Genomic DNA, 15,171 nt, shown 5'->3' with positions numbered 1-15,171 from the left:
GAAATCAGACGCAACTTTGAGAAGCCATTTTCTCTTTAATAATTAACAAATACAGTGTTCCCTCATGATGTTAAAAAAAAAAAAGTTTTTTTTTTTTTTTTTACAGCATATGAACATGCATGGGCCTCACGGTAGCCTAGTGGTTATCATGTTGGCCACACAGTCAGAAGATCAGGAAGATCTGGGTTTGAATCTCCGTTGGCATCTCTTTGTGGAGTTTGCAAGTTCTCCCCGTGTGTGCGTGGGTTTTCTCCGGGCACTCCGGTTTCCTCCCACATTCCAAAAACATGCATGTTAGGTTAAGTGGCGACTCTAAATTGTCCATAGGTATGAATGTGAGTGTGAATGGTTGTTTGTCTATATGTGCCCTGTGATTGGCTGCGACCAGTCTAGTGTGTACCCCGCCGCTTGCCCGAAGTGGGATAGGCTCCAGCATACCCGTGACCCTAGTGAGGATAAGAGGCATAGAAAATGGATGAACATGCATTGTGTTCTGCGTCCTGATTGGCTAAGGGACTGTAGACCATTATCAATCAATCACCTCTGTGACAGTCAGGCCAAGTTTCCCCACCTTTCGGGTCCCCCAGAGGACAAATATACAGTATTTACTCCCAAAAACTGCTATAAAAACATAAATTATAAAATTATATTATAATTATATATTTTTTTAGCTCTTTGAATCGACTTGAGTTCTAATAAAAAAATACCACACAAATATTTGTATGATTTGAACCCCTAAATCCCCATTTGAGTCAATGATGTCACTGTTTTTGCTCAGAAGAATACAAACAAAATGAGTTATTTTCCATATACAACATGTTAGGGGCTGGGGCTCTATGTCAAAGATCAGGCTTAACTATACAGAAGATTAGTAATAAAACTGATTTTTATACTTTTTTTTTGGTAGTAAATATGACAAATTGGACTAATTTTAAACCAAATGAAACCCTGAAATTAGAAATTGCATCTTTTTATCATAGAATTACAATGGGGTGAAAAATTGTGCTTATGACGGAAGTAACCTGGGGGGGGGTGTTCCCAGTAGGAAACACTATCAAAATTGTCCTATCTCTTCCAAACAGTTTTGACTATTTTTCCACAAACTGAAACCCTGAAATTATGTCCCAGGCCTGTAACATTTATTATACGGCAAATAACTCATTGTGTATTTTTTTAAAGCAAAAACAGTGCCATCATTGAATCAAATGGGCATTTAGCAGGTTAAAAAAAATAAAAATATTTCCATGTTTGGTATTTATTCAAACTCAAGTTGGTCGAGAGCTCTAAGCAAAAAAAAAAAAAAAAGTATCTGTTATGTTGTTATAGCACTTTTTGGGAGTAGACTTTTGTCCTCTAGGGACCTGATTGTCACGACTCGGCAATAGCCAGCGTTTGGATGCCAGGATGCAGAGAACACACTCAGTTATACAAAAAGGTGTTTAATACAAAAACAGCTCCGCAGAGGAGAATAGTCCATACAAAAAAAATAGGCTGGTACAAAAAACAGAAAAACACACGGCAAAAAGCCAAAAGGAGAACTAAGGACGCCGATGTAAAACGTGAGCAGGAAAAATAGACAAATCAGGATGCTGCAGACTAGCTAGCAGGGAAAAAGGTAATGCTGCTGAAAGTGAAACCCAAACACTAAACTGAAAGAGCTCCCAAACGAGCAGGAGGTAACTAGCTTTAGCAAAAAGCAATCCACTGCTGGAGAACGCCAAGCAGGGAGAAAACAAAAATACTCACAAGCAAGAGGTATGACCACAGAGTAATTCACAATCACATTGAGCAAGAAATAACAACAGTGGTGTGCAGCAAGAATCGAGGATCTGGCAACGTGGGTGCTTCTCTGCTCCGCTTAAGTGGCCCAGCAGAGCAATTGGTGACAGGTGTGTGTGTGTGGGGTCAGCTCCGCCCCTGCCAGCCAGCGGTGCACTTCAATAAAAGGCAGATAGGCGGCAGCAGAGCGACACCACAGATAGAGTCCCTTGATATAAAACAACTGAGATTACGCCGCCATGTTGGGGCCAATTCAAGCGTGCACAGTACGACAATGCATGTAAAAAGTGGTATAAAGAATATTAAGGTATTCAATGTAATATCCATGAAATAACTGCAGTTTAGATTAAGTGCACGAAATGAGGTTCCCTGACCATACAGATCAAAATAAATCTAAAATTGGGCCAGATTATAAACAGTATAATATGATTTTTTATAATTTTTTTCTCATTATTGCACTTCACATCCAACAGTGCGAATTCCTTTCACAGTTTTGAAGCATTTTAAATGAAACTTAGGGTAAATGAGGACATTGACATGAAGATCTGCAAGACATGTTTATTTTGTGTGTGTTTGTCGGACAAAGCGTTGCCATGGTAACTACAATTTAATCATAAGCAATCATTGTAATTTGTATTTGTGGAATTCACATTAAACAGAAATTCACAACACCAAACACAAGACATGGGACCGAACACTCTCAATTGACCTACCTCGCACAGCTTTGAAGACGAGTTCGGCTTCCAGCCCAAACGATTGATTTTATTCTCCCAAATTGTCCGTCTGTTGATATCTGAAGGGAATCTGTACAGCTCGAAACCCTTGTCGTGTCTATTTGCGCATCCAAATGCACAACAACCCGGCATTTTTGATGAATAAACAATACAGCCAAGAATACTGTTGTATTCTGTTGTATAAAGGCGAACGCAAACGCGAATTTGGCCCCAAGATGGCTCCGCGAGTCACGTGACCGTATTTTTTCGACTCGTCATGTTGTAACTCTCTCTATCAAGGGACTCTAACCACAGAACATGGCACTGAAAGGGTTAATGTTATCCTTCCAAACATCTTCTATGCCACTTATCCTCACTATGGTCGCGGGGGTATGCTGGAGCGTGTTAATGTTACGAGAAAAAAAAAACGCGGACAACAAAAAAACTATCTGTGGTCCACAAGGGGCTCTCAGGCCAAACTTTGGAGAGCGGTGGTCAACGAGATAGAGCTACACACAGCTGTCTATGAGCGACGTCTCACTCCCATGATGTTGCATGGACTGCTGGTGGTCACGTGACTTATGAGAAGGCGCCTCAGATGTTCAAAGTGACACGCTGAAAAGAAAAGTGAAGTGAAAGTTTCCTCTTAAACCTCAAAACTCGACTGGACTTGACGTCCACTCGCAGTCAGCCTGCATAACATTCTGACATGTCAGCGTGCTCCTCGCAGCTCACACGCCAGGTAAGAGCGTTTCCTCCTGACTGACTCACCTGGGTTTAAAGGTGTGTGTGTGTGTGTGTGTCAGGCTTTCTCTGAGGATGAAGACAGGATGAAGATGAGGGAGAAGAACAGAAGGGCAGCCCAGAAAAGTCGCAAAAGACAAACACAGAGAGCTGACATGTTGCACCAGGTGTGTGTGTGTTTCCTTAACAACAAATATACATGATTATTCATGAATAACCATCTGTTTACTTGTGTCCTGCAGGCCTGTGAGAAGCTTCAGCAGAGGAACATAACTCTGAGGAAGCAGGCACGTGCACACACACGATAAATTACATGAATACACGCGCAGGGCTCAGCGCATTAAAATGTAAATACGTGCAGGTGGTATCGCTGTGTGAGGAACAACGTCTGCTGACTGAAGCTCTGAGGATCCACGAGCCTGTCTGTCCCATCATGCATTGCCCGAAAGATGACGTCATGACGTCCTGCACGGTCTGAGTCTTTGCGTCCGGAGCAGGTTTACCTTCTTTCTTCCTCCATAAAAAGTAAAAATCATCTACAGTATCAATCCATCTGTCTATTTACCTACTTTACGCATTGTCAAGTGGTTGTATATGCACACCAAGTATGCTTTGTAACCACACGATTTAAGTGGCTACTAATTGTGTGAATTAAGGAAGATGAGATGTTTCAATCATGCTACATGCATTCTTGACACGTTTTGTGTGGCACACATGTACTTTGAATTGAACAAAGACTGTATATTGATTGAAAATCATTGAAAGAGTGACCTGCGATTGGTTGGCGACCAGTCCAGGATGTACACCGCCTCTGGCCCTAAGTCAGCTCGGATAGGCTCCAGCATACCCCCCTGACCCTAATGAGGATAAGCGGCATAGAAAACAAATGAATGAATGAATGATTGAATAAAAGACTGACATTTATTGAGTGTCTTATTAGCATTTTTGCTATTGTGACAAATCATGTCAGGCTTTCCGTAGCAATTTTACGGCTAAAAGCGCGATAGTGATATTTTTCTACCTTGTTATCTATAAATGTATTTAAGAAATATAGTAAGAATTGATTAATTGTAATACTTCACACCCTATTTTCCCATTACAATTGTTAAATGGCTTTAAAATTAGCTTTCATGGCAAGAAATGGAAATGAGCTAGCCTACCTGACACGCCACCATTTTGGGTTAGTCGTATCCTGGGATAGGCCAGCCACTCCTAAATGTGTCCTATACGTCACTTAGGGACGTTCAAGTCAAGCACAAAGCTGTAGCCTTCTTTTTAAGCCTTCTCACGCCTTAAAAAGTGTCACACAAACAAATGCAGACCACTTTATGACTTTTTATGTCGTACAGAAATGAGCCACTAGAGGCTGCTAGTCACTAAGCGCAGACGCGAGCAGCTCAACACGTCACGGGCTGACCTAAGGAACAGCGCCCCCTGGTGGTAAATAACTACTACACTACTTATAGTACAGTATTTGATAAATATTTTATTAGTTGATTATTTTCATACAACGGATTCATGTTGACTTTTTCAACATAAACCTTCATCTGATTTAAAAACTTCAAATAACTTTGAATAGATGCCTTAAATCGATGGTAAATGTTTCCATAGCAACCACACTACTACACGTCCTCATTGCGCGATCAGGCTCATCTGGATGTCAAAGAGGTCGTGACCTCTGTGGAGGAGCGTCGGTCCACCTCAACGTACACGTGTTCGACCTCAGTCACGTTGCAGTGACGCGCTCCTACTAAGTGACAGTGAATCTTGTGACCAAAGTTGTTAAATATAATTAAAACGAAAAACAGGAAGAAACCGCAACCAAAAGTGAAGAGAAACAAACTGACAGGAAGTTTCTTCAAGTCATGTTGGCAGAGATTCAATACTCATACCGCTCCGTGGATTGTTACAACATCATCATCTCGCTTCCCACCACCTTTATTTTGAAAGGTCACTTTTTGTTCTGGTCTCAGGAGGCTTCTAGAACATTTTAGCAACCCTGGTTAGCTTCGCGCTTCACTCTTAACCCAACTTCCTGTTTGTGTGTCAGCAGGAAACACGTGGTCGTTACCTTTGACCTCCACAGGTTGCAGGTCACATGGTGTGACAGTCAAGTTGCGTCATGGGCTTCTTACCTTTGCTCGTGACTGACTTGCATCATTGTCTTGTTCAACACACAGCATGACAAGGCAGTATGTGTGTGTGTGTGTGTGTGTGTGTGTGTGTGTTCTTTGACCTCATGCGAGCCAGTGTGTGTCAATATTTGAGCTTTCAGGAGGAGTTGCTGCTTGGTCTCTCTGATATCAAACATCGTCACTCACTGGACACTTGATTAGGTACACCTGCCAATGCGATCAATACAAGAATAAAGTTGTACTGTCACATTGTTGAACAATATTATCGGTAAAAACACACACACACACACAATTAAATAAACACGAAAAAGAATCAATTTAAATGCAGGAAAAATAATAGAAACCGTACTACTATATATTGGCTGGTAAAGATTTAAATATTAAAAAAAGTGGCAGTGCAAATTTCACCCTTTACAAATAATAATGTTGACCTTTGACGGACACTGTCAGACATTTAGCAATACGATTATAAGACTATAATATATATATATATAAATACACTTTAAATTCAATGTATACATTTTATTATTATTACAGTTTATTATATAATATTGTTTTATTTATTACACTTTTAAAATGGTTTAATTGTAACATTTATTCACATTTCATTACTGTAAATATGAATTATTATAAATTAAAATGTATGTATATGTGTGTAATACATGTCCAGACTTCGAAAACATACTTTATTACGTTTATGAGTAATAAGTAATGGCAACATGATGAGGACAATAGTAAACAATAAAATCAATGCTATTAAATTAACTCATTTAGTGGCAACAGACGTCCATGGCTCTAACTAATCATTGCTTCCTCATGCTAATATATATACATCTATAAATCTACATATACTGTACATATATCTTTTTACTGTGTCTTTTATTTTTTTCCTTTCTTTTTGACTTTTGACCTTTTTGTCATCTTGTTTTTTTGCTTTCTGTTTCTTTTCCTAAGAAAGCAAAATGTTCCACATAAAGTCTGGGCACACAGGCAAAATGCATATATTATACAGTTATAATACAGTATATATCGTATAATACTGCAATATACGGTACATAAATAATATATACTGTATTCTTCTAAGTAATTAAATTTGTTAATACAGTTCATTTAAATGTTTTTGAAAAATATATTTTACTGTATTTTTTTTCAGATTTAAATGTTTTTATTTTTTCCATATTTTTAAATAAAATATGATTTTTTTCTTTGTAATTTAACATATTTAAATATTATTTTTTAAAGATATATGTAACAGTGTTTTTATTCATATTTATTTATTTTTTTAAGTTTGGTTCAGTATTTTTATTCGTCGTTTTAAATAATATAGTTTAAATATTTTTATTTTTATTATTTCAAATAATGCATATATTATATAATTATAATATATATTATTTAATATAATATATAATACATAAATATATATTTTTTTCGTAATTTAATTTGTGAACATATTTAAATATATTTTTTTGAAAATAGATTTAGCAGTACATTTTTCATATTTAATTTTTCTATATTATTTGTTCAGTATGTTTATTCATATTGTTAAATAATATATAATTTACATAACTATTATCTCATATATATAATTATTAAAAAAAATTTAAATACACATATATATATATATATATATATAAATATTTTTTATGGTTTGTGGTATTACTGCTATATATATGTACAGTATATAATGTGTGTATATTGTATGTTAACTCATTATGAAGACAAGAGCAGTTTTTTTTTATTTTTTTCATTTTATTACGCAAAGTTGGAAGAAAGGAAACTACAAGGGGGGACACAGTGGTCGCTGGTACTGGTGCTGACCTGCTACATGTTGTGAAACAGTCACATGACTACACGGAAACACGAACACGCAGACGCCTGCGTCTCTCTCTTTCACACACACACACACATATACACACTCTTTGGAACGCTTTATAGTTTATTGAGATTGAGGAAGAGCACACGGTCTTCATCATCCTCACTGACTGAGGTGTGCTAACATCAAACCAGCTAATGAAGCCTCGCTAAAATAAACAATAACAACTTGAAGTGGAAAAAGTCTCACACACATACACACAACTTGTGAGTTTACACCCAGACACACACACACACACACACACGTGCATGTGGCACATGTGTGGTGGACGTGTCTCATAGCCTAGCCGGCTGCGGTGTCCTAAGTTGTCCTCGTGGAGAACCACGTGCCAATCAAACGACATGACTGGTAAGGTCCTGAGTGGTTAGCATTAGCATTAGCAGCATGATAAGAAATAAATTAAAACTTTCAGCTTCCCGTTTGTGCCTCAGTGAACAGGAAGTGGTACAAAAGTCAGCGCCACCTAGTGGACGTGTCATGACGTGTATCTTCCATCTTCTCCTTGGACATGACGTGAACAACAAAGTCCAGTTTGTCGTGCAGGTGAAGGCCTGTCCAATCAGCAGCTTTGGATTCTGGGCGGGGGGCGCAACGGGAGGGGTCACCTTCCTCCGCCTTCCCAGCAGCTTTGAGGACCACCAGTCCTTCTCAGTTCTCCATGGTGCTTCTAAAAGAGTCGTGCTCAGATGGAACTAGAACACTGGATCTGGTCCAGGCTGAGGAGGGCGGCGTCTGCGGATTCGGGGGGCGAGGCGTGGAGGTGGTGCACCTGTAAGGTGCTCTCCTTGATGTGCTGGAGGAACAGGTTCCTCTCGTCCTCGGGTGTCTGCCCCTGCTGGGCCCGGACGATGCAGGTGGGCCGGTGCAGGTTGAGCATGTAGACTAGCTGCTGCTTCTGCTGCTTCAGAGCTTCAATCTGAGCCTTCAGCTCGGCGTTGACGCTCTCCAGCTTCTCAGACTCCTGCAAGACCAGCAAGATGGAGGTCAGACGACTGAGGGCGCCAACCGGGACCAAGACGGTAAAAAGTAAGGACCACAAACCTTCTGCAAACATTCCGTCTTCTCCTTCTTCTTGTTCCGACACTTGGCGGCGGCGATCTTGTTCCTCTCCCTCCTCCTCTTCCTTCTGTCCATCTCCTCACCCGTCAGCTGCCAAAGGTCAAAGTTCACGTTTAGACATCATCACAGCGAGACGCCAAAAGCGGAGACAATGCCGGCGCTGGCGGCGACTCACCTCTCGCTTGCTGCCGGCGCCGCGGTCCGAGCATGAGCTGGCGCCATCGGAGCTGACATCGGCGCTGAGGCCGTCGCACAGACGTTTGGTCTGGATGGCGAGGCGGAGCTCGTCCTTCGCCACGGTGCTCGGGAAGTTGGTGAAGTCGTCCAGGGTGAGTGAGCCCGGCGGCGACAGGCAGGGGACGAGGGCGGAGCAACTGATGTCGGCCAGCGACGGTCCCGAGTGCTGCAGCATCATCCTGGAAACATCACGTGACCACGCCCCCTATTGATTATTCATCACCGCCTCTTATTATTTATAACGCCATTATTAATATGTTGTATTGTTGGGAATAAAGAGACTTTTAATGACTCATGTAGTCATTAAAAATAATAGACATGAATTAAGCTATTACTCATCCACACAACATCATTACAAATTATACAAAAATGGTATGGAACCTAACAGTATTACTATTATTACATTAATGGGCTTCAATTTTTACAATATCAAATCATATTTTCAATTGAATGAAAACAAATATATAAATGTAGGACTTGTCACGCTAAAAAACGACAATTTTAAAAGTCAGAACAGTCCAATAAAGACGGACCCGGTAATCCTTAAATCACTTTAAAATGTGACTAAAGTTACTTATTGGTGTTTGTCTTCGTATCATTTCAGTTCAAAACAAGAAAACACGGCCAGCACTCGAATGAATGAAAGACGACACTTTAGCGTGTTACTTCGTCCTGCTGTCATGGAAAACAAGACGTAAAAGTAGAATTTAGTGTTACAAGTTTCGTACCTGTGAGGTGGTCGGCGACAAGCGAAGACGAAGAAGAGTTGGTTTCTTTTTCAAAACCGTAGAAGAAGAAATCTCTGCCTTGCCGACACTGGTGTCAAGCGGCGCATGTGGCGGCTGTGTTGCATCACGCGCTGTTATAAGCAGAACGGCAGTGGGCGGGGCTTACTGACGTCTTAAGGAGGGCGGACCGAGAGAAGGACTGAGCGCACAGAATGACGTCATCCTATTTATAGAAAGCTTATAGCGCGATGATGCAATGCTCTCTTCTCGTCTTTCCTCTTGCCGACTACAACTTCCTAACTTTTTTCCCCAAACAACACTGCAGCTCTTTTTTTCCCCTCACAAAATTACAACTTTATTCCAACAATATTACAAAAGTATTGTTGTATTATTTCACCTTTATTCTTACTCTTTCTACATCTTCTCATCAGGACTTTATTCACCAACACTTAATTATTACATATTTGGGATATTTTTATTTTATAGTTGATTTATGTTTTTTTCCCCCTAGATTCCATATGTTCATGACCTTTATTTCTTCGTTTAATATTGTCTGTTTGTCTTTACTGGCCTGCAGACACTTATTAAGGGAGATCATTATGGGATGCAGCACAGTGTGACTCAGCATTAAAGCCTCAGGTGGTGTAGCTCATAAATCGGAAAATTCCAGAAAGCTATAATAACATTTATTAATATTAAAAATATCAATCAAGTGACGACAAGGAGGTAAAGGTAGTTGAAAGGTCACGCTTTATCATGTGACAGGGAGTGACTACACTTATTGTGAAAAGCTAACAAGAAGGGCTGGAGGTGACTGGAGCTAGAAAGATGTGTTTGGATGAGATGAAGCACTGACAAACATCCTCGTGATGACTTCCTATAAGCTTCTACAACAGTGGTCTGAAACCAGTGGCCCGTGGGCCATTTGCGGCCCTGCCGAGTCACATTTTCTCTTCAAAGATTACTGTAATACAAGCCAATGTTACTTGTAGGATGCACATGTGGTAGAAAAAATTCCACCCATTTTCTATACCGCTTGTCTTCATTCGGGTCACGAGTAAGCTGGAGCCTATCCCAGCTGAATGCAGCAAAATATAAACTGTGAAATTATTTATTTGATTCACCCTATTACTGTATCAAGATATTATTATTATGAGCCATGTATCGCGTGTTGTATCGTGATGTACCCCGAGAGGTACTCCCAATACTTGATGCGGCCCAGCCTCACTCAGACTCTACCTCCAGCGGCCCCCGGGTAAATTATGTTTGAGACCCCTGTTCTAGAAGGTGCACTTTGCAACACTGAATAACGTGTCAGGAACTTCTCAGGAACGCCTCAGTGGTCTTGCATGTGTGTGTGTGTGTGTGTGTGTGTGATGTTCCACGAGGAGACGACGGTGTTTCCCTGCCTGAATTCCACTTGACCAGCGAGTACAGTCAGGAAAAGAAAGTGACACGATTTTATCATGTGTATTAATAGACCCCCAACAAAGTGTGTGTATGTGTTATTAATACACACTGATAGTGTGCTCTTGAATTAGCAGCAGCATCTCACACACAAACACACGTCACACACTGGCTTTATTTCCGAGTGGACTTGTGAGGAAAGGAAGTCACTGCATGACGCGTCGGACCATGGGTATGTAATTACTATTACTGCTAGTAATCCATTACTGTGGACCTTCAAGTCAATCTGGCACCCCAGAGGAAATAATCTGTTCCAGGGTCAAACTGTTCCCATCTAAAAGCAATCCAATGCTAAACTATATGAAAAAAACAACTTAGCTTTGTGTTACAGCTGACAAAGTGAATATGTCTAATATCTAATAATATATCTCATTAATAATCAATTCATTGTGTGTTTACAATATGCTTAGGAAGATTTTTGGACACCCTTGTATCCAACAGTCTACAAGTCATGTTTGAAGTAACACTTGAGCACAATTTCAACATTTGAACCATTTAATGAGGTTTTCTAACTCTGACGTGATCATTTTCTTTCATTTCGAAATGAACTTTGAGTCACGTCTTCTACTTCCTGTTTGAGTTTCAGTTTTTGGGTTTGCTCACTCTCGGGAAAACACTGCCCCCTGTGTTTTGACAGAGAACTGCACGCCATACGCTCACCCTCACACTGAAGAGCGTCACACGATCATGACGCCGTCGCTAGTCACCAGGACGCAGCATACGCAAAGGACATTCATGGAGGACAGACATCTTTATTCTTGTTATTTTGCCTTCTTCCTAATTTGGATGTGACCAAGGTATGTCCACAGCCCTGACTAAGGGTACCAAAAAGTGATGCTCAGCAGTTTTTTCGGTACGCTTCACAACGTTTGACAATGCAACCACAAACTATTTGCTGCTAGTAGTTGAGTTCTGCAGACAACCTGTTCTGTGACACCTGGCGAGTTCGGTCACCTTTAAATGATTTTGCACCATGATGGAAGCTTGGAGCCAACAATTGGTGGTTGGCTGCTTCGCCAACTCTCTTCCTGTGTGTGTGTGTTGCATCTGTGACTCCCCCGTTGGACAGTGAACACTGTTGGAAATGAGTAAATTATTTTTTTTTTCTACAACACCAGACACTTTAAATGGTGAAATTTGGAAAATTATAACAATAAGGGACTTTTGCGCAACTGTATCACCACGATTGAATGCTGATGAAAGCACATTCAAATCTACTTGCTAGTAAGCACAAGCATAACCGGCAACTTCTTCCTCTTCTTTCTGTTGGCTGCTGGTGAACATTTCCCCTATTTTCTAATGCAAATGTTGCCAAGTATGCCAATCAGTCCATAAAACCACCACGTTAGGCGCCTTCGGCCTCTGTGACCTTGCACAAGGCTTTAAGTTTCACTATGACAACACGCAGAGTCAGCTTTGCGTTGTTCTCTGTGGGGCGGAACAGAAAGTAACAAGAAGAAGAAAAAAACAAGTTTGATGTCATCACTTTCTGAGGCGTGTATGTACGTTTAAATTGGGAAGAATAAAAGGTTTATGCAGAGTTACCAAGACAACACAGCAGCAGATCCAAGGTCTGCCTTCTGCTGATATTTTCTTTAAATTCCACACGTCAATGAGTAAGCATAGATTTTGATGCAGCAGAGAGCTACAACACTGCTTGAAATTAGTTTTGTATTTTCTGCGTCTTCATAAAGTCACATGCTGGTGATGTCATCTCTTCCGGGAAGTGTCGGCTCTTCCTCTCCCTCCGCCTTCCTCTTGTCACGGGGAATCCGGGAAATGCCCCCTCGCCCCTCCTTCTCCTCAGCCACTATCGCTCTCCCTCCTTTCCTAGCCCCGCCCCCTCCACATACACACACAGATACTGTGTATCTCTCCTTGTCATTCTGTGATCTTCCGGTAAGCGAGCCGTCTTGCCGCTTGGACGCTTCCGAGAAGAGAAGTTCCGCTTTTTGTCTTCCCCCATTGGGTCACGTGAGCCCCCTCATGACATCATGTATCTGATCGTAATCTTGAAAAAAAAAAAAAATCGTACGTGCAGCAAATAAGCGGTCGATGAGTTGCCATGGTAACAAACTGTCAATCATAAAGCTTGCCAAAGGCGTCTCCCTAATCAAGTGACTGCTGACTCAACAGTCACATGATTAGTGGTAATTAGTGGTCAAAGGTGACACTACCAAGAGCATCAGCGCCAACCTCACAAGTTTCACGCCAAGTTGCCTCCCGAAACGCAGCAGCGCCACAGAGGAAGTGATCAGAGGTCACACTTCACACAAAGTGTGCGTGTCCACTTCCTGTTACAGGAAGACAAAAAGAGAACCCCCAGCTGGACTTCTGGCTCTCATCCAGCTCCCAGGGATGGGTCAGAGTTTTTTGGGGGGAATTTGAATTTGTGTTTACAGAAGTGACAAAAAGCTTTGAAAGTCCAACACTGTTGTCATCACTTAAAAAACATAAAAAGATAGGACAAAAACCATAATGGATGAAAGATGGATAATATTCACTGCACATGAGACAACACATGATGATGTTTTAATAAAAGTAAAACAATAAACAAAACATTAAAACAAGAGTCAACTGTAAATATGCATGCAGAAGTGGATGCTGTTCCACTCCAGTCCTGCTGGTGGCAGTAATGAGTATTATGAAGTAGTTAGCAACAACTAAAGTAGTAAAAACATAATTTCACCTTAAAGGAAAACGTCACTTTTTTACATTTTTTAAATTTTGCCCATCATACACAATCCTTATGTAAGACATGAACACACGTTCTAAAGATATAAAAAAAAAAGATAAAAAGAGGCAGCACATTAATGCACGTAATGGGACACAATTCAGTCTACAAAGATGCTATTAAAACACTTCCAAAAACCTTTTATGGTTTTATATACATGGTGCGACCATGTAGTAACAGGTACATTCATGATGACATGTAATACTTACAGTATTTTGGTCATTTTAAGTATTACTAGAACTTCCTTCTTGGGCGCATCGATTGTACATAGCAACATAGAAACGAACGCTACACCTATCGTTAACTTTTCCTAACTCAAAAATAAAAACACAGCAGCAGCTCCAATATGTAGCGTTACCTTTTGGCGCTGACGTGCTGTGAGCGAGCGTGTGGTGAAGTTAGTGTGGCGAGGTGTCATTACACCAGTGATGTAGTTCTTTGGCGTAGCAATGTTAATAACAATCCATCCATCCATGCTTTTCACCCTATCTCTGAAGGAGAGCCCAGCGACTCTACGGAGAAAACAAATTTTGGTCGCTTGTACCCGTGATCTTGTCCTTTCGGTCCCTACCCAAAGCTGACCATCGGTGAGGGTAGGAACGTAGATCGACCGGTAAATTGAGAGCTTCCCTCTTCACCACAACGGACCGATGCAGAGTCTGCATCACTGCAGACGCTGCACCAATTCACCTGTTGATCTCGCGTTCCATCCTTTCCTCACTCGTGAACAAGACCCCAAGGTACTTAAACTCCTCCACTCCTGGAGGGTCGAATGCTTTCTCCAAGTCCACAAAAGGCATGTAGACTGGTTGGGCAAACTCCCATGCACCCCAAGGACCAGGAAGGCTGGGGCCCTGCTACCAAGAAGCTTTTTGACCACCTTGGCAACCTCAGCTCCAGAGACAAGAGAGCCCATCACAGAGTCCCCAGGCAATGCTTCCTAATTGGAAGACGCGTAGGTGGGATTGAGGAGGTCTTTGAAGGATTCCTTCCACCTGTCCACAACATCTCGAGTCGAGGTCAGCAGCACATCATCCCCAAAATTACTACAAAATAAATTAACCAATTATGTTCAATATTTCTAAAAGAGATGTAGGGTGATTTATCAGTGATCCCGCAATAGTTGGAACACACCCTAGGGTCCCTCTTCTTAAAAAAGGGGACCACCACCCCGGTTTGCCAATCCAGAGGCACCGTCCCCGATGTCCACGCGATGCTGCAGAGTCGTGTCAACCAACACATGCCCACAGCATCCCGGGCCTTAAGGAACTCCGAGCTGATCTCATCCATCCCCGGGGCCCCACACTTTTCTATGAAACAGCTAGGTAGACGTACGTTTTTTTCTTGAACCATCACGCCGTGGTTTGCTGTAACTGACCTCGGCTGGGTTTTCGGAGGTCACGTGACGGCGGCTCACAAAAGACGCATGACATGCCGTTACTGACGGTGATGTCGAAACCGGGCCATGGCCCAAACCGCCAGGCAGACAAAAACAAACATGCAGCGTGGACGTGTTGTCACATGTTGGCTCGCTTGCTAATTCCTCTTTTGATGCGTGTTCCAAGATGGCGACGAGGCGTGACGCAACCTTGCAACTCTCAAGTGTTGCAACCTTGGCAAGAACAGATTTGACCCCAATGGAACGCAACACTGTTTGTTGTTTATTGTTATGATATAATAACATGCAATAATCATGACAGAT

General features: G+C 41.4%; 2 protein-coding genes across 2 annotated transcripts; one reads left to right on the top strand and one right to left on the bottom strand.

The window, feature by feature from the left end:
* The first annotated feature begins 3,151 nt into the window (after window positions 1-3,151).
* Window positions 3,152-4,143, top strand: batf3 (basic leucine zipper transcription factor, ATF-like 3). Its single transcript, XM_054761866.1, has 4 exons — window positions 3,152-3,234; window positions 3,299-3,403; window positions 3,479-3,523; window positions 3,598-4,143. Exons 1-4 carry the CDS (start codon window positions 3,202-3,204, stop codon window positions 3,712-3,714), a joined length of 300 nt encoding a protein of 99 aa, XP_054617841.1. The 5' UTR covers window positions 3,152-3,201; the 3' UTR covers window positions 3,715-4,143.
* Window positions 4,144-7,122: 2,979 nt separating this feature from the next.
* On the bottom strand, window positions 7,123-9,406 carry atf3 (activating transcription factor 3). Its single transcript, XM_054761951.1, has 4 exons — window positions 9,269-9,406; window positions 8,479-8,719; window positions 8,286-8,393; window positions 7,123-8,205 (listed from the first exon to the last, which is right to left on the bottom strand). Exons 2-4 carry the CDS (start codon window positions 8,716-8,718, stop codon window positions 7,927-7,929), a joined length of 627 nt encoding a protein of 208 aa, XP_054617926.1. The 5' UTR covers window position 8,719; window positions 9,269-9,406; the 3' UTR covers window positions 7,123-7,926.
* Window positions 9,407-15,171: the final 5,765 nt, after the last annotated feature.

This window comes from Dunckerocampus dactyliophorus, chromosome 19 (genome assembly GCF_027744805.1).
Source record: "Dunckerocampus dactyliophorus isolate RoL2022-P2 chromosome 19, RoL_Ddac_1.1, whole genome shotgun sequence".
Lineage (NCBI taxonomy): Eukaryota > Metazoa > Chordata > Actinopteri > Syngnathiformes > Syngnathidae > Dunckerocampus > Dunckerocampus dactyliophorus.
Note: the sequence above shows the minus strand (reverse complement) of the source record. Positions and strands in the feature narration are given on the sequence as shown.